The sequence below is a fragment of the Panthera leo genome, chromosome E2, assembly GCF_018350215.1.
Source record: "Panthera leo isolate Ple1 chromosome E2, P.leo_Ple1_pat1.1, whole genome shotgun sequence".
Classification (NCBI taxonomy): domain Eukaryota; kingdom Metazoa; phylum Chordata; class Mammalia; order Carnivora; family Felidae; genus Panthera; species Panthera leo.
In genome coordinates, this window is record NC_056693.1 from 13363280 (window position 1) to 13391092 (window position 27813).

Below are 27813 nucleotides of genomic sequence, written 5' to 3' on the forward strand. Positions count from 1 at the left end.
TGGCCGAATCTGTCCAAGGGAGGCTGGATACTGGGGAAGGGGCAGGCACGGAGTAGGGGCACTGGGGGCTGGGTTCTCAGGGGGAAGGGAGCTGGGGAGAAAGAGGCCAAGTCAGCCTGCCAGCTAGGAGAAACATGGAGTAGGGATGTATGGGGAGGGGCGAGAAACTCGCCCGTCTCTGTACAGCTGCCCGACAGACCCCAGAGGACCTTCCTCATACCAGAGGCAGAGCTGGAGAGAGAGGCCAAGAAACAGACAGGCAGAGTCAGAGACAAGGGGGGAAAGAGATCAGAGCCAGGTGCCCATCGAGATGCCGCCAATAACACTCACACCTGCTTAGCGCTTTGACTTCTCTGCAAGCCCATTTCACAGATGGAACACTGAGGCTCACAGAGGTGAAGAGAAAAACCCCACATCTGATGGCCCAGACCAAAGGGGTGAGTAGAAAGGGTGCTGGGCCCCAGGGCTTCCAAATTCAACCCGGCACCACTCACACTGAGAAGGTGGACACCGAGGGCATGGAGAAAGACGGCAATGTCCACAGAGACGGTCAGAGATATGCAAAGAGACAGAGATGTCAGTGGAGTGGAGAGAGAGAACAGAGCAGAGGGCTGTGGGCAGATGCTCATACCTGCAGGACAGCGATGGCGATGAGGCAGACAGGTGTGGGTGACCTGGACACTGAGTTCTCAGTCTCAGGTTGGTAGCTGCTTATATTGGGGCGGGCCACGTGGCCCTGGGCGGGGCTCTGACAGAGGTGCCCAGGGAGCCAAGCCGGTCTGGCTGACCCTCTTCCCCCACTCCCCCCCCCCCCCAGGAACTTCCCCTCCCTCCCTCTCCATCCCCAATCCCCCCACTTCCCCCTCAAGCTCTTGTGGGACCTAGAAAATCAGGAAGGGGGCCAGGGGTGCTGGAAGGGGAGAGGGCAGAGAGGGAGAGACAGATGGGGGGGGGTAGGGAGAGAAGGCAGAGGGGAGGTGCAAGGGGCCACAGTACAGAGACCCACAGGCAGGGAGGACAGAGAGACAGGGAGGGAATGGGGGACACAGAGACAGAAGGGGAGGCCTAGATGGGAGAGAGAAGGAGACTCAGAGAGATGATGAGAGATAAAGACAGAGCGATGGAGAGAGAGATGCGGAGACAAAGAAGGACATAGATCTGTGGAGAAACAGGCAAAGGGGAGTCAGATTCAGAGGGAGGCACAGAGGTGGAGGGGTGGAGGGGCAGGGAGGTGGAGGAGGGGATGGGGATGCGGGAGAGTGCAGTGGGGGCTTCTGCTGTCATCCTCAGTGAGGTTCCCACTTTCCTGGAAGAGGGGCCATTGTCCCCCCATTCGGGGCCACCATGCACATGGGGGGAGCAGTGTGTTTTGGGGGTGACTCATGCTGAAACTAAAGTAAATAAACACAACTCACCCCACCTTCAAATTGGGAAGGGAGGAGGCTGGGAACTGAGAAGATGTGGTTCCAGAAAGAGGTGGATGTGATCCAGGACACTGGGGTAACTAACAGAGCAGATGGGGGGGGGTCTTCATCCAGGCCCCTAACAGAGGACAGAGAGGGGCTCAGATTCTGGGTCTGAGCGGGGAGGGCTGGGGGTGCAGACTCTTGGGTTAGGCTAAACCGCAGGGGTGTGCAGGGGTCCTGGCATTTTTGGCTGCTGGGCTCCTGAGGGGTGAAAGAGCGAGGGACCTGGATGCCTGAGTCACCAAAGTCTGCCCCCAACAGGCCTGGCGTGGTTGGAAGTGACTCAGTGAGGGAAACAGCATTAGAGCCGGGTGGGGTTTCCAGCACGGGTGTCACCCAAAAAATGTAGGAGGCACTGGAAAATTGGGGTGTCACCTCCAGAGAAGGTGGTGTTGTCACCCCACTGGGAATGGGTATGGAGTGATGGCAAGTGGATCACCCTGTCCGCCTGGGATCCCAGCTTTTCCCTCACCTCCTGATTCAACATGCCAGGACCCAAGCCTTGGTCTCCCAGCACCACCCAGGTGGCTTGCTGTCCTTGTCCCCAGACTTATGGGCGGCACTCAGCATTTTGCTGGTATGTGTCCATCACTTGGTCCAGGAGGCTGACTGTCTGGGGAACATCTCTCCACCTCTGGTCTATTGTCCTTGTGCCTCCATCTCTGCATCTTTGTTTCACCAGCTCTGAATCTCCCTTTCCTCATCTCTGCAAATCTGTTTCCAAGTTTCCCTGGTTCTGTCTCCCCACCTCTGAGTCTCTGCTTCCCCAAGCTCTGTGTCTCTTGCCCTCATCCCAGGGTCTCTGCCTCCCATCTCTGTGTCTCTCTCCATCTTCAGCCCCCTCCCTGCAAGGAGGCAGCCAGAGGGCCCCATCCCCCAATTGTCCAGACCATGGGCTGCAGGTGATTCAGGGTCAGTCATCTCTGAGGACCCCAGGCCTCCCAGGAAGACAACCTGAGTTGTCCTCAAGTCTCCTCTTCCACTCTGACACAGCGTGAGGGCTGCAATTAGACAGCAACTCACTAAGATGAGGAAATCGGGTGGGGAAGTTGTGAGGTGGCCTGTTTAGGGGTGAGGAGGAGGGTGGGAGCAGGAACAGAGGCCTGGGGGCTGACGAGAGACCATGGTGGTCTCCAGGGACCTGCCATGCATCCCCTCAATGGAGTCACCAGAAAAATATAGGACACCCAGTTAAATTTGAATTTCAGGCAAACAACAACAACAACAACAAGAATTTTTTTTTTTTAGCATAAGTATGTTCCATGCAATATTTGGGATATACTTATACTAGAAAAGGTATTTGTTGTTCATCTGAAATTCACATTCAACTGGGTGTCCTGTATTTTTATCTGCTAAATCTGGAACCCTGCCTTCAAAGACAGAGGAGAGGAATCCAAGTCCCTGGCCCTTCTTTTTCCAGAACCCAGGATCCCAGGCACCCAGCCCTCCCTCCTCAGGACCTGAGAGTCTAGGTTCTGGTTCCCCTCTTGTTCTCCCCTAAAATCCATATTGGGGGCACGAAGCCCCTATTCCCTCAGAGCCCAGGAGTCCAGGCTCCCAGCCCCTTTCTCTCCAGCATCCAAGCGACCAGGTCAGGTCTGGGTCCAGTTGCCCAATGTGGGTTTCATAAGGCAGGTGATGCCATCCATGGCCCTGGAGGAACCAGTCAGGCAGAGCGGACAAGTGAGGTTGCCCCCTCTTCCCATCCTATTCCTGCTGCTTCCTCGAGGGCCAGCCCAGGGGGCTGGGAGCAGAACGGGAGGGACTCAGTGGAGTTCAGGGTGGGACACGGTGTCTGGGTTTGGGTGTGGCGGGTGCCTCTCTTTCTGGGTGTTGTGTGTCCTTGGGGGTTGTGACGATGTCTCAGTGTGCTCTGGGGCGTGACACGTGAGGGGGTCTTTTCTATTTGTGTGTCTATATTGTCCTTCTACGATTCTACCCACTGTCCATCTTGTTCAGGTGTGGTCGGTTGTCATGGTTCTCCAATCCTGACTGGATGAAGGCAGGAGTTCTTTATTGAATGGGTTGTGTGATGGATTCTAGAGCCAGAAAACCCGAGTTCAAATCCTGACAGCCTCTTCCTGCCTTTAGCAAATCACTAAGCTTCCCTGGAACCTCCATTTGTCCATCTGCAAAATGAGCTGTTGCAAATAAAGTGGTTGAGAGGACTGGACGAGTTAATCCGTGCAAAGTGCTTAGAATTGTGCCTCGCACACAGGAAGCATTTTGTGTTTATGCTGGTGATGATGGTGAGGTGCTGTTCTAGTCTCTGGAGATACTGGAGTCACGGAGTAGGAAATGAAACCACGTCTGCATCTGCTCGTGGGCCTGGTAGGGACTGAGTGAGTGGCCTCTCGGTGGCTGGATGGGCGTGTAACTGCATACCTGGGGTGTCTGTTTTGCATGTGAAATAGACTATTTCTGTGTTGTCAGTAAGGGTGATTGGTTGTGTGCTTATGTTTATGTTTGTGTTTGTAGGTGACTGTGCGTGGTGCCTGTGATTCTCTGACTGTGTGGGTGCAAATGAAGGTCACACTAAGCAGGTATTGAGGGCACAGGTTTGGTGTGATCTTGCATTTCTGACTCTGAGGTGCCAGGATGTGTCTGTGTCTGTATTTGGGGTGTTGAGAACCCCTCTCCCAGCTATTCCTTTCCATGTCCCACAGGTGACCCTGGGAGGGTGACTCCTCCCAAAATGAGCCTCAGTGTCTTCTTATTAAGGATGGGCGGGAGGGCTCAGTGGCCTCTGAAGAAATGCCTGTGTGAAAGGGAAGGTGGGAGGAGATGGGTGAGGCCAGGGAGAGGCTGAGAAACATGATGGGGATAGAGATGGCCAGGGTGGGCACAGCAGAAGACCTGCACAGAGAGATGTTTGCCCATCCCTTCGAGGGGCATTCGCTGGGCTCCTGCAATGTGCCAAGACCTCTGGTGGGCATTGGTTCAAGGTCTGAGGGAAAGCAGAGAGAGCCAGAGAGATGAAGACCTACCAAGAAAGCTGTTGGCCCCAGGGTGGCCCACCTGTGTCCACGGTGGGCTTAGTGACAGTTCCGAGTGATGGAGACACAGTGATGGAGAGGGACCGAGAGGACCCTGCCCCTCCCCTGTCCTTCCTGAGGCCTCATCTGTCCAGATGAAAGAACAGAGGCCATGGGGGGAAAGTCCCCTCCCAGACTGGGGGCACCCTCATGAATCATTTTCTTATCCTCTCCTAATAGGATAATGACACACCTGCCCCTTCCTAATCACTATTTTTGACCCCAACTGGGCCCAACGCCCACAGTGAGAAGGGTTAGACAAGTCTGGTATTTTGGAATCAGGAGAGGAAATGCCTGAAAGTCCTAGTCCTTGGTCCTTCCAATCCCAGAACCTAGGAGTCCTAGGCCCCAGCCCCCTCCCCCTCCCCCCAGGAATCCTTGCTCTTAGCCCCTCTCCTTTGTTTGCTGTCTACCTTTTCTAATCTCTGTGGGCCTGTCTTTTATCTCTTTGTCTATTAATCTCCATGTGTGTTTTGTGTCTCTCCTGTTTCTTTACCTCTGCATCTTGATTCCTCCTCACTGGGCATCAATTTTCTCACTTGTAAAATGGGGATTATAGTAATAATAATCTGATCTCTTAGAACTGTAACGAGAAAGACAGGAGATAATTATATAAAATGCTTTGCATAGAACCGGAGTCACAGTGAACCCCATACAAGAGAGCTCTATTATAATTATTGTTTTCAATATTTTAATCTCTCTTGGTATCTATGTTTTTCTCCTCGTCTCCATGTGTCTCCTCCCACTCTGGATTCCCTTTTAGGGGATGTGGAAAAGGCCTATTGAGGCCAGAGCTTCCCCTAAGCCTCCTCCTCTTCGTCTCTCTTCTAAGCCCTACCTCAAGACCCACAACTCTTGCCTGGGGACAAGGCCTGGCTCCGATCCCATAGATAGCCACGTAAGATCCTGAACCCCAAATCTGTCATCCCTGGGCAGGCCCGTGACTCTTTGGGAGTACCCGTCCCTACACCCCGACCGTTCAGGTTCCCAGCTCCCTCCTCCCTCAAGATTCAACCATTCAGAAGTCTAGGTTCTTCAGACCTTCCTCCCTCAGACGCCGGTGCACGTGGCCAGAAACCACATTCTGGGCCCTTTTGCAATCCACCACGCCCTCAGCTACCACCCCTCTGCGTTTTTTTCCCCCCGAGGCGGGCCTGACTTGAAGGACGCTAGCTGTGATAAGCCCTCCTTGACGTCAATCACCATCCTCCAGCCAGTAGACGCTCCGCCTTCCACCTCCCTGGGCCACTCAAGGCACGTTCCGCGGCAGGCGGGGCCCACAGCCTAAATCGGACAGCGATAGGCTCTGGGAGACGCCAGTCTCCGCGAGTCTCTGCCAGTCTGCCAATAGGACGGGCAGCTGCGGGGTGGGATTCCCACGGCGCACCGCAGAGGCTGGAACTGCTCGCGAGGGAAACAGGTTCGGCGTGTCCAGTCGGTAAGCCCTTTCCAGCACGCCCAGTATTGGGGTTCTGGACATAGTTCGGAAGGGAAACGGGGAGGCTTTGTGGGGTTCGAAGCGGAAGGGGCAGCTTAGCTGGCATTTTGCCTCACCGTGCATTTTGCCTTGTTGGGGAAACTGAGTCCGGGATGCACAGCCCCATTCATCCCTCCGTTCCGTTCCTCACACCCTAAACCTGATTCTCGTCTGCTCCTACCCGGCCTGCACACGCATCCGTGTGTCTTTCCTGCCGTCATTCTCCCACTGATTTCCAGTTTCCTCCTATTGCCACTCACTCGCTCGCTCATCACACACTCAGCCACCTATTACTTAAACACTTCCTGAGGTTTCCAGGGTGCCGGGCCTTATGCTGGGCGATGGTGGTGACCAAGATGAGTCAGGCCCAGGCCCTGCCCTCAAGGATCCCCTGTCAGATGGGAGGACAGACACGTTGATGGGCAGGGTGTGCCAGAGGTGGGAGAGTCCAGGCGTCTTTTTTGGCTTTGCTGGATCCGGAAGAGGTTTCCAGAGGAGGGGACATTGGCACTGGATCTTGGAGGAACAGGAAGTGTCAAGCAAAGGTGAAGGGCGTGTGGGAGGGTGTTTCAGCACAAGCATAAAAAGGGAGGCATGCAGGAGTATTACTATGTGTAGGTGCCCAAGAAGAAGGCCTGTCAGGTCCATGTTGTGGTGGGGTAACTGTAAGACTGGAAGCGGATGAAGAAGGCTAACCTCAGCAGCTTAGACTTTGTCCTGGGGTGGGGTGGTAGTGGGGAGCCATGGAAGGATTTAGAGCAGGGGAAGACCAGGTCAGGGCTGGAGCCAGAAATGGAGAAAGGAGATTGGAAGCCAGTAGCCCACAAGGTGGCTTGGGCAGGGACCTAGGCAGGAGAGGATGAGGCCAGAGGCTGAAGGCATAAGGCCAAGATTCAGGAGGCAGAAACTACAGAATATGGGGCTTGATGGGCTATGGGACAAGGGGGTGTCCAGGACAAGAACCAGAGTTCTGACCTGGGGTATACAGGGGGACGATGGAGCCATTCCTGACATGGGGACAGGAAACAGGAGCAGGTTGGTGGGTGGAAGGCTGTTTTGGGAGAGATGAACAAGGGGTCCTGTGAGCTCACCAGGGGGAACAAGACCTTCAGGGAGAACTCTGGGCTATGGCTCCCCCCCCCCCCCCATCATAGAAGTCACTTACTGGGTGAATGAGGGCCTCCGAGGTTAGGGTCCCCCTGTGCCCATCCTCTTAGGAAATTTTTTGTGTGTGTGCTTCTGCATTTTCAGTCTCTCCCTCTCTCCCTCTCTTCCTTCCTTCCTTCCTTCCTTCCTTCCCTGGAAGCATTAAAAACATGTTCTATCATCTCTAAATACACACACACACACACACACACCTATATCAAGCTCCCTTGAATTACTTTTCATCCCTTTTACAGCTGAAGACTTATGGTACCCACTGGCTAAATCTCTTACCTTCCACTCCCTCCTGAGCCCTCCATGTCTGGCTGCCTACATCCCATGGCCTTGCTCTGGACAAGGTCACCAAGGACCCTCCTCCCTGCTGAGGCATGATGATACTTCCATCCTCATCTGACTCAGACCACTCCCTCCCACCCCAGATTCCCTTCGCTATACATCCTGTTTCCTGGTTAGCCTCTTTCCTTTCTGGCTGCTCCTTAGAACCTCCAGGACTCACCTTTTATTGCCTACCCCTTTACTGGGGACCATGGTCATCAGGGCTCTCTCTGTCCTGGCCCTCTGTTCATCCCACCTATCCACTCTTCCCAGAAAGGTTCTAGTTCCTCAGTTCCCGCCAGAAGTGAGCACTCAGCCCGCTCTCCTGCCTCCTGCTGCCTCCTGGATGTCCCCCCAACCAATTGTCGCACAAAGACCTTTTGATCTCTCCTTGTGCAAAACAGCTCTCAGTACCCGCCCCTCTCCCCCACTCCCCTTGTACATACCTGAGCCTCTTCCCAGTAAAGACACAGTTTTACTGTCCATCTGCTCCCTGGCTAGGTCCAAGTGCCATTTTCATCCCCTTGCTCTCTTGTAACATCTTTCTACCCTCAATAAGTCCTTTTCAGCCTCAGTTATGGCTCTTACTCCTACTCCCTACTCTCATGGCCTCTGCCCCAGCTCGTGCCTTTTCTTCCTTGTCCTCAGCCTCCTCTGCCTCCAGGGTCCCAGTCTTGTCCTCTTTAGTCCATTCCCCAATGTCCCAGCAGGCTCTTTCAGTGCCTTAGCTGATCCTGTCCCTTCCTTGCTCAAAGCCCTTTTGTGACTTCTACTGCCCTCCAGTTAGTCCAGATTGTACCCCAGGCCCTTCAAAGATCTGCTCTTGCTGGCAACCCCGAGCCTCTCAGGCCACTCCCTACTTTGCACCCAACCTTCTGGCCAGGCAGAGGCTTTGGTAACTGCCCCTTGGCTCTCATAACTTTGCATGATTCTTCTGCATAGCAAACTTGTGCTCACCCTTTAAGGTCAAGGTCAAATCACCTCCTCTCTGAAGCCCTCCTTGTCTACCACAGATGGAGCCTGTGTGGACTGTGACAGCCTGTGTCTGCGTTTCTCTGCCTACCCTCCCTGAGTCCCTTGAGGGCAGGCCCTGGATAGAAATCATTTCTGTTCCAAATCTAGGGCCTACAAAAGGACAAGGCCTCAGGGTCTTAGTTGAGGGACTGAGTGACTGTCATAGCTGGGCAGGGCTTGGGCTTCCAGTTTTGGGGATGACTGGTTTGTTTCTGGTATCCTGTTCTATTTGCTGCAGTTCTCTAGGGAGTTTGGGTTTTCTTTTCGTGGTGGGTGCTGAGACAGGGTTTGTAAAGGGGAGTCACTGAGAACCCAGAGCCCTCTGGCACACCACCTGGACTAAGTCTGAAGGGGAGGTGGGTCCATGCTTATAGCGTCCAATCCCTCTGCACCCGAGAATCCAGGCCCTTCCTCAGGACCCAGACGTTGGGTACCCAGCTTTCTACTGCCAGGTTTCTCGGTTCCCAGCAGCAGCATCTGATGCTGCCCCCTGGTGGGCGACACCCGACTACTTGCAAGAGGCCAAACTAATTAAATACATTTTTATTTACAAAGGAACAAAACCAAACCGACGGGCGAGGTAGGGCCAGGCCCCCGCCCTGCGTCGGTCACAGCAGCAGTAGAAGGCAATGATGGAGTGCAGCTCTGGCTGTCTACGGAGACTGGTTTGTGTGCCCCCTCCCCCGCCCCCCTGGCCAGGGTCTCAGCTTGCGGCCCCGCCTCCCCTCCCCCCCCCCCCCCCCCCCCCGCCCCGAGCCGTCCCCCCACCTTAAGGCACAGCCTGCCCCTCCCGCCCGCCCCCCACCCCGAGGGAGGGCCGGATGGGCCAGAAGCCCCTCGCGGGGGTCCCCGCCGCCTAACGGGGGGTGGGCATTCACCACGGAGGCCGGCTTAGATGGAAACAAGAGGCCTTTAGTGTCGCCCCCCGCAACCCTATCTTCCCGCGCGGCCGGCTCTGGCTCAGACCCGCGGCTCGGTGGGTGCGGCGGGCGCGGCGGGCTGAGTGAGGATGAGACGGATGCGTTCAACGCACAGCGCCGCGGCCTGCCGCGTTTCCCGGCACAGCGCCGCCAGGCTCAGGAAGCCGTGCGGCAGGTCCTCCACCACGCACAGCGTCACGGGCTTGCCCAGGCCGCGCAGCCGCCGCGCGAACATGACCGAGTCGTCCAGCATGGGGTCCAGCGCGCACGCCTGTGGGGCACAGCAAGGGGCAGAGGAAGGAGGGGAGGAGCCAGGAGACGGGAGGGAGGCGGGGAGTGGGAGAATGAGTTGCTGCCCAGCTTCTCCCTTCCCCTAGAGACACCCCCTCTCTTCCCCTTACTCAGCTGCCCCTAGGCGCTCCACAAGATCTCGAGAAGGAATGGCAGCCTTGACTCCCTTTCAGCCCTCCCGTCGTCAGGCATGCCCTCCTGGTGGCACACCTCTCCCTTCAGATGTCGGGCAGCTTACTTTTCCCCTCCCGCTGCTCCCGGTCTCTCCTCCCCAGGTGCACCTATGCACACCTGCTCCTCTTCCCTGCTCCCCTCCCGGGTCTCTCCTCCCCGAGTGCTCCTGCACCCACCTGCCACGCCCCCCCCTCCCCCCCACCGGGCACACAGTCCCTATGTGGCGCTCACCACAATGTGCACGGGCGGCAGGCTCTGTAGCATGCTGTCAGGTGCCAGCAGTGGCGACATGAAGGGGTTCTTGACGATGGGTGAGGAGTAGATGGGCATCCGAGTGGGGCCCTGGCTGGCGCGCCTGGGGTGGAAACCCTCAGGGAAGTTGGCAAGCACGCCCTGGCCTCTGTCCTTGGCCCTCAGCTCACCTGGTTCTTTAGCGTCTTTGCGTGCATCAGGGCCAGGTAAGAAGTTGACGTCGGAGGGCACGGAGGGGCCCAGTGTCTCTGCAGACAGTGACAGCTCAGGGCTGCCCGATGTGTCAGAGTTGCCCTTTAGGCTCAGGTCACGTAGTGTCAGGCTCTTGAAGGAGTCCGTGCCCAGCGGGCCCTCGGGCTGGGCCAGTGCTGCCTCAGACACACTGCGCCGCATTGGTTCTGCAAGAGGGGCAGGGGCAGGTGGCCAGCGGGGCCACGCGTATCAGCCCGGCTCTGTGGGCTGCCTGTGTGAGTGGCTGGCAGGGAAGATCACGGGAAGGGCAGCGGCCTCTGGAGGAGGAGCCGCATCCTAGGGCAGTGGAGGCCTAGTGTTCCCCCACACTTCCTCCTTGGGGATGGGTAGGGAGCCCCAAACGTCCCAAGCTGCAACTCCAAGGGGGAGGTGAAAGGAGTCACGTGGTTGTGGAGGTGGAGGTGTGTGTGGTGACTGGGAAGGTTAAATGCAAGTCAGTTTATCTCTGGGAGCCTCAGTTTCCTCTTCTGTACAAAGAGGCAATAAAAATAGTCCTCGCCTGTAGGGCGCCTGGATGGCTCAGTCAGTTAAGTGACTGACTCTTGGTTTTGGCTCAGGTCATGATCACACGGTTGGTGAGATCGAGCCCCATGTGGAGCTCTGCACTGATAGCAGATCAGATTCTCTCTCTCCCTCTCTCCTTTCTCACTCTCTCTCTCAAAATAAACTTAAAAAAAAAGAGCAAAAATAGTCTTGACCTACTAGGAGGCAGTAAAGACTCAGTGGGATGAGGTACTGCTCCCCGCTGGGAGGTCGTGCTGTATCATGTTTTATTACTAGGCCTGGTGCCTGGTTCCAACCACCTCCCTGACCCCAGCGTGAGGCCCAGCCAACTTGTTAGAGCCACTCAACATGGAGGCCGTGAGCAGATCAAAATAGAGTAGTGAGCAGGGCCACATGACTTGAAAGGAGGCCGTGTTCACGAGGAGCTAAAGAGAGTCTTGGGAGCCTGTTCAGTTCCCAGGGATCCCACACCTATAGCCGTGTAGATCTGCTCCCCACAATTCCTTCATGTCCTTTAGTTTTACCCCTTCCTTTTGAATGGCCAGGCTAGCAAGTGCCCAGATGATGCCGAGGTGCGTTTCGACCCACGTGGTACGCCCCACCTTGGCCTCAACTCCATTAATTTGAGGATATCCATGCTGCTTGCCCCTAGGGCTGGGACCCTGCATTTTTCAGGTTTCTATTTTATTTTATTTTTTGTCTTTATAAATCCATGAAGGCACAATGTGAGATGATATAAGAATGACTGCATAAGGGCTCTGTGACCCCGGGGGGGGGGGGGGTGGGGGGGTCACTGGAACAGAACTACTGGCCAGAGTCACAGGGCACAGCCTGTCAGGGGTGCTGGGCTCTTCTAGGAGCACCTACTGTGTGTCAGGTTTGGGCTGGGAGCTTGGCACAAACCGGTGCGTGACGTCCCTACAACAACCTCATGAGGCAGATACTCTTGTGCCTCATTTCACGGAGGAGCAAAGAAAGGCTCACAGTGGACCTCGCCACGGTCACCCAGGTCACCTAGCAAGCAGCGAGCTCCCACTACAGCAGCTTGCTAGGCTGGTGCTTGTCCCTCTAGGGCCTGCACTTGTCTCCTTTACCCTACCAGGAAAGCCTCAGGGTTCAGTGGTCCCAGATCTCTTTTGTTTTTGTGTGTATTTATTTGCATCCATTTGAATATCCTAAAATTTAAAAGGTTAAAGTAAAACACATTCAATTGGAATACTTTTCTGAATAGGAATGGTATCTACTTTCGAATCTGCACTCTCTGTTATTCTGAAAATACTGTTGGTTTGCTGGAGATAAAAAATAAGTTGAGTTGGCTATACTTTAAAATCATTAAAATGTTTAAACAAAAAAATGGTGGGAAAAAATAGATCCTTGGATGGAAGTGAGTTTTGGCTGCCTGAGGATCCTGCCACGCACTCAAGGCTGGGAACCTCTGCTGATCTCCCCACCCCAGGCTCCTAGCCCAGCCCCTGGAGCGAGGTATTACCCCCATGTGTCTCTGTTAAAAGTCTGGAAAGAATCTAGGAAGGCTGGATTCCCAGCTCAAGGCCCAAGCGATTTGAGTGGCATTCTCTGGACTGAAAATCAGCACATGTGGCAGGCCTTTGGAGTCATTTCCCAGTGTTCTTTTCTGCAATGGACTGTTTGGAAAGCTAAATGCTATAGTTCTCGGGAGTTCTGAGATAACCCGGTAGACCAGAAGTCCTAGAAATTCTAGGATGTGGACCATCATGGAAAATCAAGGCTTTGTGGTAGTTGCCAGGGATAAATAGGGGGTTAGAGCCAGAAGGTGATCTCTGCTTCCCTGAGCACCCCAGGACACAGCTCCTTTCCTCCCCTAGGACTTTTGGTGTGCCAGGCTGCCCCTGCTGCCGACCCTGAATGTGTGTGTGAGGGGAGGGCTTTACTCACCTGCCACGGGCACTGAGTTCGTATGGGACTTGTGCCCACTCAGGTCCAGGAAGGAGTGGAGCCATGAGGAGGCACCCAGGCGGAGGTCTCGGAAGAGCAGGGCTGTGTCCCGCTGCACCAGCCCCATCATGCCCAGCGCTTTCTGGTTCGGGTCGGAGTGGTCCTCTGTCTCTCCGCCTGTGGAGTATATGTGGGGGGCTGAGGCCTAGTCTCAACACCCGGAACTTGAGGCATCTCTGCCCCCAGGGACCCAAGAATATCTGATGGCTTCAGTAGGGACAAGGAGACTCAGATTTCCTCTCTTCAGCCCCAGGACACTGGGCTCTAGCCCCTGTCCCTGCAGGATCCAAGCAGCCCTCCAGCCCCCCAGCTCTGTGGGTAGTGGCCTTACCAGCATAGGCGCTGACACACTTGGTGAGCACACTGAGGGGCAGCAGGGGGTCCATGAGGCTCAGAAGGCGGGAGGGAGAGGCGGTAGATTGTAGCATTGTGGCCGGGTAAGCTGCCATGATGCCATCTGGCACCCGCACCCCGAAGGCTGCTGCCCTCAGGGACATGGTAAAGCAGAGGTTCCCACCTGCGCTGTCCCCTGCGAGGCATATCCGCTCCCCCGTTGAGCCTGGGTTGGAGAGGGCTTGGTCAGCCTGGCAGGGAGGAACTCAAGCTCTGAGCCAGGAGCACTGGACTGTCAGAAGTGGGGTATGGCGGCCCCAACCCCAGAGTCTAGCCAACTGCAGTTTTAGAGACTGGTAAACTGAGGCGTGGATTTGGCGGGATAGTGGACAGGGGATCAGGTGGACTGAGATGTGGAGATCGGGAAGCTCTGTGAAGCTAAGAGGCTGGAGGTCAGAAGCAAGGAGGCCAGATGCTGGGAAAGGGGAGACCAAAGGCCCATTTAGGACAGGGGTACAGCTGAGGCCTGGAGATGGAAGGGCAGGGTTCAGTTGACCTTGCAAAAGAGCCACATCCCTGTGCCCTGGGGCTTGACCCCACCCTGCCTGGTACCTCTGAAGATGTCAGAAGCAGGAGGTCAGAGGAATGGAAGAATGGGCTGGAGCAAGGGCTAGGAGGCTGGCAGCGCAGGACAGGGGGGTGGAGAAACAGCAGGAGAAGAGAGAAGATCGGAGGTGATGGAGAAGTGGGGGGTGGGGTGGGGTGTCAGAGCTGGAGGCGGGGAGCAGGAAGCAGAAGGAGGAAGTGGTTAAGATGGAAGGTCTGGGGAGCAGTGGGGCAGGAGGGGGGCGAACAGGTAGCAGGAGTAGGAGGGTGGTAGGAGGTAGGAGAGGGGAGGCAGTGGGTGCAAGACTGAGGCCTGGGCACGTACATGGCCCACTTTCCACGCAGTGTCGGGTGGGGGCTGCAGCAGGCTGGGGTGGGAGCAGGGACAGGGGTGGGTGCAGTGAGGGGCTGGGGCTCACCGAGGAGGGCGCAGTGCTTGACAGCCCAGCAGTAAGCATAGAAGCACTCCTCCAGTGCCCGGGGGAAGGGGGCCTCGGGGGCCAGGGAGTAGTCGATGGAGAGGATGGGGGTGCCCAGCTCCTGGGCCCAACTCTTGAGGTAGGGCTCGTGGGATTTGGAAGTCTGGGCCACGAAGCCGCCGCCATGGATGTGCACCACCAGGGACTGTGAACGGGGAGCCTGCTGGGGGCGTGGCCGCAGCTCCAGGCTCCGGGGACCCTCGGACTTCACCAGGCTGCTGAGCTCCTCGCTGTCCTGGGGGGTGAGGGAGGAGGATGTGGGTGAGGCTGGGGCGGCCCATCTAGGCCTCACCCACCAAGGGGGTGTGCTCAGAGAAACAGGATGGGGGGCAGGTGTAAGCAGTGAAAGGTGGGAGGGTATCTGGGGAGGGGGCTGCCTGTGCTCCTTGGCTCTGTATCTCCTACCTGTCCTTCACGTAGGTCATAGGAGATGAGCCTGACAAGGACCGGCCCTGGGCCCGTGTGCGCCAGCGGGGGTGAGATGGTGACTGTGAGCTTGGGGTCAGCAGTCAGCGGCATTTCAAAGGCCTCTGGTGGCAGACTGAGCAGGCGGCTTACTCTCACGGTGGTGGATGTCATGTTCGCTAGAGACTGGCGGGAGGAGACAGGAGGGGCACTGGGGAGAAGCTGCTTGCAGGGGTTCCTCTCATGCCTCCCCTCTGATCCCCACCCTCATCCCATCCTTTCTATCACATCACATCCCAGGCTTAGAGCCCTGCAGAGGCCTGATGTGACCTGGGATGGGTCTTTGGGCCCCAGTGTGCCCATCTTATAACAGGTGCTCACCGATAGCACCTCTATTTCAGTGATGTTCCAGAAGGCTTTCCAGAAGTGCACATCTAGGTTCTGTATGATCCGCTCAAACTCAGCCCCGCGTAGCTCTGGGTCGATGGCGAAGCGGCCGCTGGTGAAGAGGGAGCTGGCTGTCACACCTAGGGGTTGGGAGAGGTGTCAGGGAGCCTGGCGGGAAGGGGGCAGTTAGGGGTAGAAGTGGAAGCAGGAGGAGGGACAGGGAGGGAGGTGAGGCTGCAGGCAGGGTCCGGCCAGGACTCACCAAGGCCTGTTTCCTTGCGCTTATAGTGCTCCCCGAAGGACACCAGCCCGATGGAGATGGTCTGCAGGAATGGCCGGATGGCGGGCGTGAACTGTGGAGAGATGCCGCTGTGTCACCCACTGCCCAGGAAGGACCGGAGGCAGGCAGGAGAGGGGGGCAGAGATGTGGTTTGGGGGGAGACGTGGTCATTCAACACACATTTAGTGAGCTCCAGTACTGCTCTAGGTGCCTTCACAGAGCTGATGTCAAAGAGAAGGCTGACAATAAGCAAATAAAGGCATATGTTTTATGATGTTATGTTTAATGACTAATGCTTTGAAAAGACAGTAGGTGGAGGGGACATGGAGTGATGACTAGGGTATCTAGGAGGGCACTTGAGAAGGGATCCAGAGGAAGTGAGGGAATGCTGTTCCCTGCAGGGGACACGGCAAGTGCAAAGGCTCTGAGGCCGTCTGTGCTTGGCATGGATAACACGTGTCGCTGGAGCAGAGTGAACCAGGGGAGAGGGGCAGTGGCTGAGGTCAGAGAAGCAAAGGGGGCTCACTTAGGGCTTAAGGAATTTGTATTTATTCCAGATGTGGGTGGAGCCATGGAGGGCTGGGAGTAAGGTGATGCAGGGATTTCCTGAAAGTCAGTGAGGACAGAGAGGAGGCCAGGCAGATGGGAACCAGTTCCTGGGCAGCAGGAAGACAGACAGAAGATGGTCAGAGACAGAAAGGGCCAGAGATCTTGAGGCAGAAAGACAGCCAAATGGAGAATGCGTCTGAGAGAGGAGCTGGGCAGCCAAGACAAGATGGGGGTGGGGGTGGCTGGGTACAAGATCAGAGGGAAAAAAGCCACAGGAAGCTGGGCAAGGGGCCAGCAGGGTTCTTTTGTTCATTTAACAAATATTGGCCTATATCCTACTGTGTGCTAAGTACTTGAACAGGAGCTGAACAAGAGCCACACAGGAGGCCTCTGTTCTGCTGGGCTGACATTTTACAGGGGGGGAGCTGTCCTGCAGCACAGCAGCTGGGCCCTCAGAGAATAGCTGTCAGGCATGACCTTGCCCCTGGCCAGGGGCCCAGTGGGCCAGAGGGCACAGTGGTGCCTGGCCATTGTGGCTGGAATGCTGGCTTGTGTGGCCCCAGGGTTTCTCTCCCGCGACTCCAAGGTCCTGGCTGGGACACAGGGAGGAGCCAGCTGGCTCAGCTAGGCTGATCAATATTTGTGGGGTCAGTTTAGGTGAAAGGAATTTCCCAGGAACACCCAGGTCGGGTTGGTGAGGACAGGCCGCCCTGTGGGGAAGCGTGGAAAAGTGGGGTGGGATGAAGGCTGAGGGTCGGCCAAGATCAGCTGGGGAGTTGCAGGGTTGGGGCAGGCACAGAGAGGATCTGAAGGATCTGGAGGCTGAGGGACCCTGTACTGACCTCACACAGTAGCAAGTTGTTCTTGAGCCCCAAGGACCCCCAATTCTCAGTCCCCAAACTACTTTTCCTATGAGTCTAAAGGCTCCCAGGCTGCCTTCCTGTCAGTGCAGAGATGAGTGGTATCTCCCTGGGGGTGGTTGGGGTGGGCAGAGGGTGGGAGAAGACCTGGGAGTTAGGGCCCTGGTTCAGGGAGGAGAGATCTTCCTTGCTGTCACCAACTTAGATGTGCTCCTCGGCCATCCCTGTGGCCTGAAAATCCTGATTCTATAGCTTCTTAGGTGAGCCAAAAAGCCCAGGCCAACCAGGGTCCAGCTGAACAGCTGTGACGAGGGCCCCTTGAGCCTCTGTAGAATGGGAGCTAGCGCGCTTCCTCCTTCCTGCCCCAGCCTCCAGTGGGGATGACTGAACGGGGTGTGCTCTTATAAACAGGCCTTTGAGGACATTATTAACTACCTTTCTAAGGAGTCTCAAATGATTTCAGGGGCCAGATAGGTCATAGAAAAGAGTGAATAAATCTCCTGAGTTTGGGACAATAGAGAGCAGTGGGGATCCTGGTGCAAAAAGCTATGTGAGTTAAAGATTTCTTACCGCACGGTGGAATTGGCGCGGGGGCCACAAGTTTGAGACCCCCAGTGCCGTTGTTCGAGCCCTAGACAGTGTCCCCATTCTGAATCTACTATTTCCAGAACCCAGTAATACTGACCACTGTGGGTATCAAACTATGAAACTATGCCATTGGGCCAGGTCAGGGGCCTGTGGGCCCAGAGGAACAGGGCAGGGAGCTCACCTGGAAGCCCAGGCAGCGGCCATAGAAGCAGCCCTTATGCAGAGTGACGTACTCGCGCAGGAAGTCAGCAGTGAGCCCCTCGTCGCCCTCAAAGAAGAGTCCGCCGGGCTGGTTGGTGGCCAGCAGGTGCTGGGCATAGTAGGCTAGGGCCCGGAGCTGGGTGAGGGCAGCCAGGTAGGCCTCGAGTTCTGCTAGGTTGTGGCTGGTGCGGAAGAAGATGCTGCGGCGGTTGGAGGCCACGTAGCGCGATTTGTGTAGCAGGTGCGCCAGGCAGCAGCGGGCTGTGTGCACCAGGCTCCGGTACCCATTGGCTGGCGTCTCTGCGTCCAGGTCAAAGAGGTGCGCCACGCTCAGCAGGCGGCCCAGGGCTGGCTCCAGCCCCAGCGCCTGCTCCCGGATGCCCGCAAAGACTCCCGACAGCCGTCTTGCTGTTTCCCCAGGGCCCTGGCTCGAGAAGAAGGCCATGTTGTCTTCCGCCAGAGTCACCAGCGACTGTGTCATCGTGTGCAGGTCCATGCTGTGCGTGAGCCGTGAGGCTGTGGGCCAGTTGGGAGCCCCGATTAGGCAGGGCTGGACCACCCCTCCTCCCTCGGACCCAAGGGTGAAGTCGGGGGCCCCATCCCCTTCTTTTTCAGGCCCCCTTTCCGCCTCCTTCTCAGGCCCCAGGCATCACCCATAGACCCTTCCCTTCCACCAGTATTTGAGAGAGCTCAGCCCTCTGTCCCCCCATCTACCTGGTGGTGTCCCAGGACCTTGGTCTCAAACCCAATTCTCTTCCTGAACCCAGTTCATAGTTCCAGCCTTACCTGTAGCTGAGGGGTCACTCCTGCCCCCTCCTGGTGCCTCAAGTCTGGCTGTGGAACCCCCTCCAAACTTAGCTGCCTCTCTGTTCCTCTGTGGAATATCCACAACTTGGTCCCACTCCTCTCCAGCTGGGTCCCCTGGCCTCCAGTCCTCTCCGCTTGGCTTAGATTTCACGGGCCAGCCCCACTCCCCTGCCTGGAACAGCAGTACTCACTGCTGCCATTAGCTTTGGGCCCACTCTGTGCCAGGCCTGCTCTTAGAACTTTCTGTGTGTGTGTGCTCATTTAGTGCTTGTTAACCCTGAGACCCAGACTGCCTCCGTTTGCGTTTCAAGTATTATTGGTAGCATCCCCATTTTACAAAGAAACTGAGACTCAGAGGTGTTCAGTAAGAAGCTGAAGCTTGCATTGAAAGCGGCAGCGCAGAATTCAAACCCAGATCTCTGGGTGGAGGGCCTTTACTTACACTGGTCTCCTTCCCAGGGCTCTGGAGGCTGGGCCTTTAGTTATGGCCCTCAAAAACTTGCCCTGGCACCTGGTGGCTCAGTCGGTTAAGCATCCGACTTCAGCTCAGGTCAGGATCTCAAAGTCTATGAGTTTGAGCCCAGCATCGGGCTCTGTGCTGACAGCTCGGAGCCTGGAGCCTGCTTCAGATTCTATGTCTCCCTCCTCTCTGCCCCTCCCCTGCTTGCACTCTGTCTCTCTCTCTCTCTCAAAATAAATAAATGTTTAAAAAAATAAGAAAAAAAACCCGAACCTTGCCCTGGACTAGGTCCGACTCCCCACACTTCAGGATCCCTGGTGATTTTCCCTCTGGGACCCCTGTACTGTCACTCAGGCCCTGGACAACTACTTTTGTCCCCTTTGGTGGAGACGGTGCCCTCTGCTCCAGAGATTTCCTTCCTGAAGCCCACTCAGCACCTTGCCTGGATTCTGGGTGGATGGCCCCCTCTGCTCCCAGAAGAAGGTGTCTCCCCTCCATTCCAGGCCCTGGAGTTTTACGGTGCCCATTCCTGTCTCTCAGCAGGAGGGTACACTCACCCCTCCCAGACCTCTTCTGAGCTCCCCCTGGCTGAGCTGCCGGCTGGGCCTGACGGACTGTGGCTAGTGCCAGTAGCTGCCTGGGGCGATAAACTGGGGAGAGGCCAAGCCTTCCTAGGGTGTGGCCACTCGCTCCACCTCCCATCCAGAAGGGACAGTGAGACCACGTGCTGTAAACACAGCAGGGAGCCCAACTCCCTGTCCCCTCTGCTTGTTCCCAGGCCCAGCTCAAATGGGAGTCCTTGTCCCAGGCTCCTCTGCCTTGGAGACCAGGAGTCCAGGCCCCAGCCCCTCCTCCCTTGGACCCAGGAGTCCACACACCCAACCCCCTCAACAGTTAGAAACTGAGTTATCTAGCTTGTCAGCCCTCTTCTCTCTCGTAGGAGCCAGGAGTTTTTGCCACAGTCCTGAACAAGCTGACCCCTCTCACCCAGCCAGGCTGCCCTCCCTCTCCCCAAGGTGGATTCAGGGAGCAAAGGCCCAGTGATCTCAGCAACCACCCCCCAGGCTGGCCCTGGCACAGCCGGCCCCGGCTGCTGGGGGGAGACATAGGGTAGCCGGCTCTGCCTGGCACTCCGGAGAGGACAAAAGCCGATTAAGGGCAGTGCCAAGCTCAGCTGGGGGTTCTGCGCCATAGGTCCTACCGTGTGGTGTTCCACGCCTGCCACTTCCCCTTCACAGGCCATCCTGCTGTGACTGTCATTCCTACCTCACGTATGGGACGCTGAGGCTCCAAGAAATACTTTACCTATCTTATTTCCTGTGCTCCTTGCCTGGCCAGCTCTTTCCGGCCCTTCAGGCCTCAGCTTGCCACATCCTCAAAGAGGACGTTCCTCCCCAACTACAATACACGCCCCCATCATTACTTTCTGCCATCATACTTGTTTTTCTGCCTGGGATTTACACATTTGCAATTATACATGTTTGTTTACTCATGTTTGTTGTTTGTCTCCCCCCAGGCAAGAACCAGACTTCACAGAGCTGTGAAGCTTATATTGTAGAGGTGGAACTCTTTAGGAAAAAAAAATAGAAAATCACAAACACAAACTTAGATAGAGGGCTCTGAAGGGGTCTGCACAAACGAGAGGCCTTGAGGCCTCAGTGACACTTGCTTGGATGTAGGTGAACCCTGGGTCTCTCCTCCTTGATTATCATCCCCACTGGGGCAGGGGATGGCCCCAGGGCTCATCATGGGGGTCTGGTGCGTAGTAGGGAAGAAAGTCAAAGTGGGGGCAGAAGCAGGTGAATGGGAGCTTGGGAGAGGACCACCCTTCCCCAGGGCAGACAGACAGATGGACAGAGGCCTCTGGAGATGGTTCTAAGCTTGGTGGCCAGGTGAGTGGGGATGAGCCTCGATGAGCGGTGGGGAGAAGGCTGAGTCCCAGGCCCTCTGGACTCCAGGTCCCTGCCCTTCGCCCCATTCTAGGCAGCTCCCTGGGGCTAAGCTGGGTGGAACCAGGAGGACGGGATGTTGAGGTTGCCAGAAACTCGCCAAGAATCTCAGGCAGAGGGCACTGGGGCAGAGGCAGGGGCACATGGCCTGCCTGTGGGTACCGACTGGGTCAGAAGTAGGACTGAGGAGTTCTGCTGCCTGGGCACCAGCCCTTTGCCCCAAAGAGCCACAGGACAGCTGGACCCAGCCTGGATTTGGGCCCCCAGGGACTGAGCAGCGGTGAGAAGCGTGGTAAAGAAGGAAGCTCGGGGAGGATGGAGGAGGAAGGGCCAGGTCTGAGGCCTGGATGCGGCAAGGGCTTCTGGAGGGGAGAGGCCTGCAGGGCACATGCTGGGTTGGGGGGCAGCAAGTGCGCCAGGCACGGTTCTCCATGTGCTTTTCAGGAAGTGACACATTTCATTCTCTGCACAACCCATGGTGTAGGGACCATTATAGCCCCTTTACGGCAGATGAGAAAACAGAGATGCAGAGAAGGCCATGACCGCCCACGGTCACAGGGCCAGCGAAGATGGCTCAGCTTGTCTCTTCAGAGTGTGTGTTTCTCCTCTCTGTCGTGTCTCAGCTGGCCACCTTCTGGGTGGTCAGGTGTGAGTGTGTCTTTGAGGCTCAGACAGATGCACATATGTATGTCCATACACGTATGTCATGCTTAGGGTTTGCCTGGCCTGTGTTCATGGATGGGCACGATGTGTTGATGTTTTTCCCAGTCTGTGTGTTTTTATGTTTCTCAGTATGTCTGAAGGCATGTTTGTATGTATGTGTCATGGCCCATGTTTCTTAGCCCCAGAGTTTATCTGTGTCTGCATTTTTCTTGGCCTGTGGGATTGCACGGGCAAGTGTCTGTATATGTATGGACGTATATACTCATATTTGTGTGCGTCCTGGTGTGTGTGTGTGTGTGTGTGTGGCCACTTCCCACTCCTATCCAATGCATCACGAAGTCCTGTCCACTCTGCCCCTCTAGAAACCTCTGGAATCTAGCCTTTCTCCCACCTTCATGGACCCCTCATCTAGATGTTTGTAACAAGTCTTTGTGTGTCTCTGATTTTGCCCTCTTCAGTCTCTTCTCCACCTAGGATCCAGAGGATCTTTCTAGGACTTCAGTCTGGGCACATACTCCTAACCTTGCAACACCCCCACCCTTGCTGTCAGGATAAAGCCCCAAATCCTGGACACAGCCTCCCAAACCAGGCGCCATCTGGGCCCTCTGCCCACCCAGCCCCCACTTCCTCCCTCCCTTGCTGAGCTCTCTCTGTGCTGTAATGAGCCACTTCATTGGGCCTCAAGGTCTCTGCCTGTGCTGTCCCCTTGGCCTCCCTGCCCCTCTTGCCCGCAGTCAACACTTCTCATCCTTGGGTCCAATGTCACCTTCCTGGGAAGCCTCCCTCTCACATTTTCTCAGCACTTTCCCTCTTGTATTTGCCACAGTTTATAATTATATATGATTTGTGGGATTATTTGATTAATGACTGTGTCCCCAGCTCAAATGTGAGTCTGTCCTCACCACTGAGAGCCCAGGCCTGACATAAGTAAACATTCAGTGAATGTCTGTTGAATGAATCTATGTGATTGGAGCTTTTGGGGTCCATAATCAAGGTTGGGGCACAGAGCAGTTTTGAGTTCGCACACCCCTGCCCTCAGGAAGCTGGGCTGGCCATCCTTCTGCCTCACTGGCCAGATAAGGAAGCCCAGGTGACCTTGCTTTTTCAGAGTCTCAGTTTTGTCACCTCAGAAATGGGGTGATCATAATGACACTAGAACCATTGATTACTGGCAAGATCAAGCTGATGACTAGGATTGCTCCAGCCAGCCTGGATGCCCTCAGGGCGGGGGCGGGGTCTGATTCATCCTACTGAGGCCTGGCACCAGGGCAGAGCCTCAGGAAATGACAGGGGACTCTCAGGGCTTGTGGAATGAGCCTTTGTGGGAATAAGGGCCTTTGGGTTTGTGAGTAGGACTGGCTCAGCCCTGTGCAAGGTGCCCTACCCAGGAGGATTCTGACTCCTCACAACAACCCTCAAGGCAGCACGATTATTATTATCCCAGTGTTACAGTTCACACATTCCTTCACTTCAGTAAATATTTCAGTGCCTCTGTGACTGGGATATCAGGCTATGAAAGTGCGGGTAAACAAGGCAGGTACAGTCCCCCTCTTAGGGAACTCGCTGTGTAATGGGGAGTAACAGTAATAATAACCTCCACCTCTCATGCACGCTTGCTGTGTGCCAGTGCCAAATGTGCCACCCTCATTCAAACCTCACAACCGCCCTTACCAGTCAGGGAGTCCTATCACTGTGTCCATTTTATAGCTCAGAAAGTTGAAACAGAAAGAGGAAGCCTGTTGCCCAGCACCATAGTTTATGACTCCAGGAACCAAGCCTCCAAAGCCCATGTTCTTAACTTTGGTCTGTACTGCCTCTGGGCACACCATCCTGCTTGTGAGGCTATGTCTGGCATTGTGACAGTGAATGCCCTCAGGTCCCAGTCTGAGCTCCTAGCCTGTCTGAGTCTGTGCAGGTGTGTGCTTGTGTAGCCAACTCCAGTCCTGTCCTTGGTTAATGATGTAGCCTAGGGGCAGTCTGGGGTCTCCAGGCTTTGGGGCTATGTCAGTTTCTTCCCTTCACAGGAACTTCCCCTAGGTCCTCATTCGGATTCACAAATACTCATAACCTAGCAAGGACTTAATGTGTGCCCCTGCCTGAGGCTTTCAGCATCTCTGTTGGTCTGTCAGTCTTTCTCCAGCTTGCTGAGATCTGTAAATAATGTGACACCTCAGGAACCTAGTTGACAGCCCTCCTTTCTTTGTCCCAGGGAGGGTGTGGCAGTCTGAAGTCTACCCGGGGACCCCTAGTCCTAGAAGGAGTGGCGGTCAGGAAGTTAGACCCCAGTGGTGCTGGGCTGAAGCAGGTGGGCTGACAAGGAATGGGTGCACCGATTGAATGAAGGATGTCAGGATGGACTGTTTTGAGCCGTACTGGCCCTGGGTCATTTCCCACTATCGGGCACCCCTTCCTCCTACCTTTCCCGGACTCACCCCTAAACCTCCTCTTTGGGCAACAGTTTCTAAGCGTCTCCATTATCCTCTCATGAGTGCTGGGGACCTGAAAATAGGCGCTTGAACCATTCCCCGGTAGGAAACACTGAGGCCAGGTCACACAGCGAGTACGGAGCCAGACCGGGAACCCTGGTCTAGGAGATCGCATTCTGGACACTCTTCCCAAGACGGTACTGGGGCGTCCGGTAGTCTTTATGCTGAGGGTAATATTCCGCTCCCACATCACCCATTTTCACGATGGATCATCCCTGCACCCCCTCGCAGGGCGGCAGTGGGCCAGCCCACGGGCTCCCCCACTTCTTGGGACAGTGGGTCAGTCCACTCAGTCCCCAGTTTCCTCGCAGGAGGTCCAAGGTTCCTTCTGTTCTGCAGCCGGCCCCCGCGCGCTCACCTTTGGTTTTGCCTTTTCGCCACCGCCGGCGGCTACGACTCTTGGACTCGTCTTTGGCCTTCTTCGAGGCCGGGGCCCCAGCCGCCCTGGAGGGCCCCGTTCCCCAAACCGACTCCATCAATTTTCCGCCGTCCCCGCGTTGGGGCCGCTTCCAGCCGCCAGGCCCCGCCCCGAGTGCCAACCCTTGCCGCACACCACCACCGGGCCCCCATACCACCCAATCCTGGGCTTGGTCCCCTCTGGGTCCCGCCCTCTGAGCAATCGGGGCCTCACTCCACAGCCGGGTCCCGCCCTCAACCTCTGGGGCCTAAAGCCTGGCCCCGCCCCTTCACACGCTTTAAAGGGCCCGTGACCAACGAAAATGCAGCCCTAGAGGCGGCGAAAAGTGTCCTTCGGGCAAGACTAGTTGGGAGAACTGCGGGAGTACACCCCAGAAGGGAAGCTCCGATCTTCTCTCGTGCTGGTTCGCAGCCTCGCTTCCCCACTCACCTTCCCACGTAGGGATCCCCTAGAACGCGACCCGGCCCACCTGCTGGAGGGGGAAAGCGGGGCGCCGCAGAGCCTCCGCCTGGCGGGGCGGGGCCGGCCAGGTCCCCTGGCAATTCAAAGCCGGGGCGGGGCGCCAGCACTGGAGGCGTGGCTCTGCCTGTGAGCCGTTTGAGAAGGAAGCCCCGCCTTCTTCCTGCCCCCCTGTCTCCTATTGCTCTTTTTCTGGGGGTTTTCTCTGCCTTCTCCCTCTTCCAGAGAACGGAAGGGCGGGGGAAAGGAGAATGCTCGGCGCCTGCGCACTAGCCGGAAGCCGCTGACTGGCCCGCCGCGAGCGGCGGTAGAGGGCCCCACGCGTGCCTGGGGAATGGCGGGAAGCCGAAGAGGCTCGAGGCTCGGGCATGCGCACACAGTCAACTGCCTACCGGGTGCGCGAGAAGCCCCTTTGTCTTGTGTGGGGAGGGCGTCCCCTGAGACTGGGTTCTGGAGCCTAGAGAAACAGCTCTTCATTCTCAGCGACAGAAAAAGCAGACCTCAAACCCTCCCTTTCCATCCTGCTCCTCCTCCTCTCCCTCCTAGAGCACAGGACCAGCTGTGGCCCTGAGAGACACCCTCTTCTCAGCCCTCAGAGAGACGGTCCAGCCTTTCCAGGAGGGATAGACCTCTGGGCTGAGGCCACCATGGCCGGCCCTTCGGACTACTTGGCCCTCACGGGAGCCCCCAGCTTCTGGATTGGGGCTGCACGGCCTCCCCTCAGGCTGCTTCAACAAGTAGCCCCTCATTCCATGGGTGAGACTCGCCTGCCCGCTTCGGCCTGACCGGATCGGGGCCTGAGCGCCGAGGAGCTGGAACCCCCTCCGCCCCACCCCAGGGGCCCGGCCGCCTGCGTCAGAGGAGGGGGCAGTGATGGCGGCCGCCGGAGCCTGGGGCCCAGCCGCCTCCGATACGGCTCCACGCAACTCTCCCTTCATCCAGCCTTAACCTTGCCCGGGACTTCGGCAGACCCCGCAGCCCCTCTCCCACGGCCCAGTTCCTCTCCCACGGCACCCTTCCTGAGAACCTAACCTCCAGGCCATCGAGCCCAGCTGAACTCGGCCTCTCGGGGTGAGGCGGACGGCCTGGCAGAGGAGCGGGTGCCTTCCTGCCCGCCCGTGGCCGACCTGGACAGCTCAAATATAGCCGAGGCAAGTATTTTCCACCTAGTGGGCATGGAAAGGCCACGGGGGTAAGTGTCCATGTGCAGCACGGTGTGGCGGGGGCCTAAGGGCTGTGTTTGGGCACCGATGGCTGAATACTGGCAGGGAGGCGGCTTCTCCATTTCCTGGCCCCTGGCCCAGAGCCCTGTCCCGCTTCTGTCTCATTTCCTCCCCAGTCGTCCTTGGAGAGGTAGCCTAGTGCAGGGGAAGAAGTCACACCCTGGCTTTGCCACTCCCCATCTGCCCGCCTCCTGCAAGGGCCTTTGCATCTCCACGCCTGAGCTTCCTCATCTATCAGGCGGGGCTCTTGATCTTTGTCTGGAGGGACTGTTGAGGGATCCCCTGAGCCAACTGGACATACTGGCGGTCCTTCGTTACTCCTGACTGAATGAATGACCATCCCTGGGAGGCTCTGGTTCCTCCGGCCTCAAACTCACCTGTGTCCCTGGGATTCTGGCTGGTGGTTTTCTTCCCGTGTGCTGCTTTCCCACCATATCCTGATGCTACTTTATGCTTTCCCTTGAAGGTCAGCTTCGTTCCCTGGGCCACTGTTCTACTCCTTTTGGCTGGTAGATTGCTCTGTACTGGAGACCCCAAATCTGATTCTAAGTCAGAATCAGTGACGCAGTCAAAAGATGTCCTCCATTCTGAGGCTGGTTGCTGTGTGGATAGTTGGTGCAGTTTTGATAGAAATCTCCAGTCGGTTGAAGATCTCTCTTGGGATCTGGCCCCTTGGGCTGGATCTGTTTGCTGGGCTGTAGGGTCTGACTGTTCTGGTCTCTCTTGGGGTATAGATTCAGTCTGGGTAGATGATTCATTTTTGGGTCCAGGTGTAGGCTGGGCTGGAGGTGTTGATCCAGCTTCTTGTTGCTCTGGAGGTTGCTCTACTGGACCAGGTACTGGCTCGGCTACATGTGCCCCTCTCAATTCTGCCTCCTGTTGAGTTTCAGATTCTTTTTGTGGCCCAGGTCCTTGTTGTGAGGCAGCTTGCTGTTGAGTGAAGGGCACCCTGTGAATGTAAGGTGACTGCTGTGGTGCAGGTTCCTGTGGGGCAAGCAGTTCCTGCCACAAAGCAGAATTTTGTTGGATGCTAGGTCTGTGCTGCTTTTCAGCTTCATGTTGGGCAAGGGGCCCTTGCTGAGTGAGGGGTCTTTGCTGTGGAGCAGGGTCCTGTTGAGTATTGGGTTCCTGATGAGTCTTAGATTCTGGCTGGGCTGTGGCTGTCGCTTTTGGCCCAGGCTCTGTCTGGGTGATAGGTGTCTGGGGTGGCTTAGGCTCCCAGTCAGGACTAGATACTGACTTAGAACCTGGCTTTACTGTTGTTATTTCCCTCTCGGGAGATGTTGATTTCCCAGGTTTCATCCTTCTGGCCCCTCCGCCCCCCAGGCCTCCTTTGTTGCAGATTCCTCATTGATTCCTCATGATGGCATCTCCCTTTGGATCCCACTCCTTCGTCCTGGCATCCCTGGTCTTCCTTTTTAAGGCAGTTGGCAAGTGGCACTGCTGACCTCCACTCCTGTGCCAAGTGATGCACTTCTGTGCCTCTTGCTGTGGGAGGAGGGATTAGGAACACGGGGAGGATGTGTGCCCAGTACTCTCCTACCAGAGGGGAGGGGCTTCCCCTCTTGTGTCATAAATAGGACCCCGCCCCACTTACCACTCAGTTAAAATGTTTTTTTCTCTTAAGGCAAGTATCCCAACTTAGTCTTTTGTTTTAACTCAGATGACAGAAGCCAGATTCTGGATGAGTGCTTTTTTTTCTTTTCCCTTACACTTCTGATGTTTCAGGAAAGGGTCATGGGGGAGACCCTCATGCCGTTGTAATAATCTTTTCCGTTTTCTTCATTCTTTAAAATGGCTGCCAGTTTAACATCCTGTGTCA

The 27813-nt window shown here is 56.3% G+C and overlaps 1 protein-coding gene and 2 long non-coding RNA genes across 3 annotated transcripts in view; 2 read left to right on the forward strand and 1 right to left on the reverse strand.

The window, feature by feature from the left end:
• The first annotated feature begins 8 nt into the window (after positions 1–8).
• On the forward strand, positions 9–10027 carry LOC122207600. Its single transcript, XR_006196938.1, has 4 exons — positions 9–437; positions 5650–5939; positions 9027–9136; positions 9797–10027. It is a non-coding gene; the product is annotated as an uncharacterized LOC122207600 (long non-coding RNA).
• Positions 9363–27531, reverse strand: LIPE (lipase E, hormone sensitive type). The gene is made up of 10 exons (XM_042917638.1): positions 26369–27531; positions 17507–18042; positions 15311–15401; positions 15043–15188; positions 14662–14847; positions 14197–14491; positions 13170–13397; positions 12779–12955; positions 10088–10506; positions 9363–9662 (listed from the first exon to the last, which is right to left on the reverse strand). The coding sequence occupies exons 1-10, from the start codon at positions 27291–27293 to the stop codon at positions 9432–9434; spliced, it is 3234 nt and encodes a 1077-aa protein (XP_042773572.1). The 5' UTR covers positions 27294–27531; the 3' UTR covers positions 9363–9431.
• LOC122207601 overlaps positions 25062–27813 on the forward strand; it is an 89900-nt gene continuing 87148 nt past the window's right edge. Inside the window, exon 1 of the long non-coding RNA XR_006196940.1 lies at positions 25062–25960. This is a non-coding gene — a long non-coding RNA (uncharacterized LOC122207601). The remainder of the gene's footprint in view (positions 25961–27813) is intronic.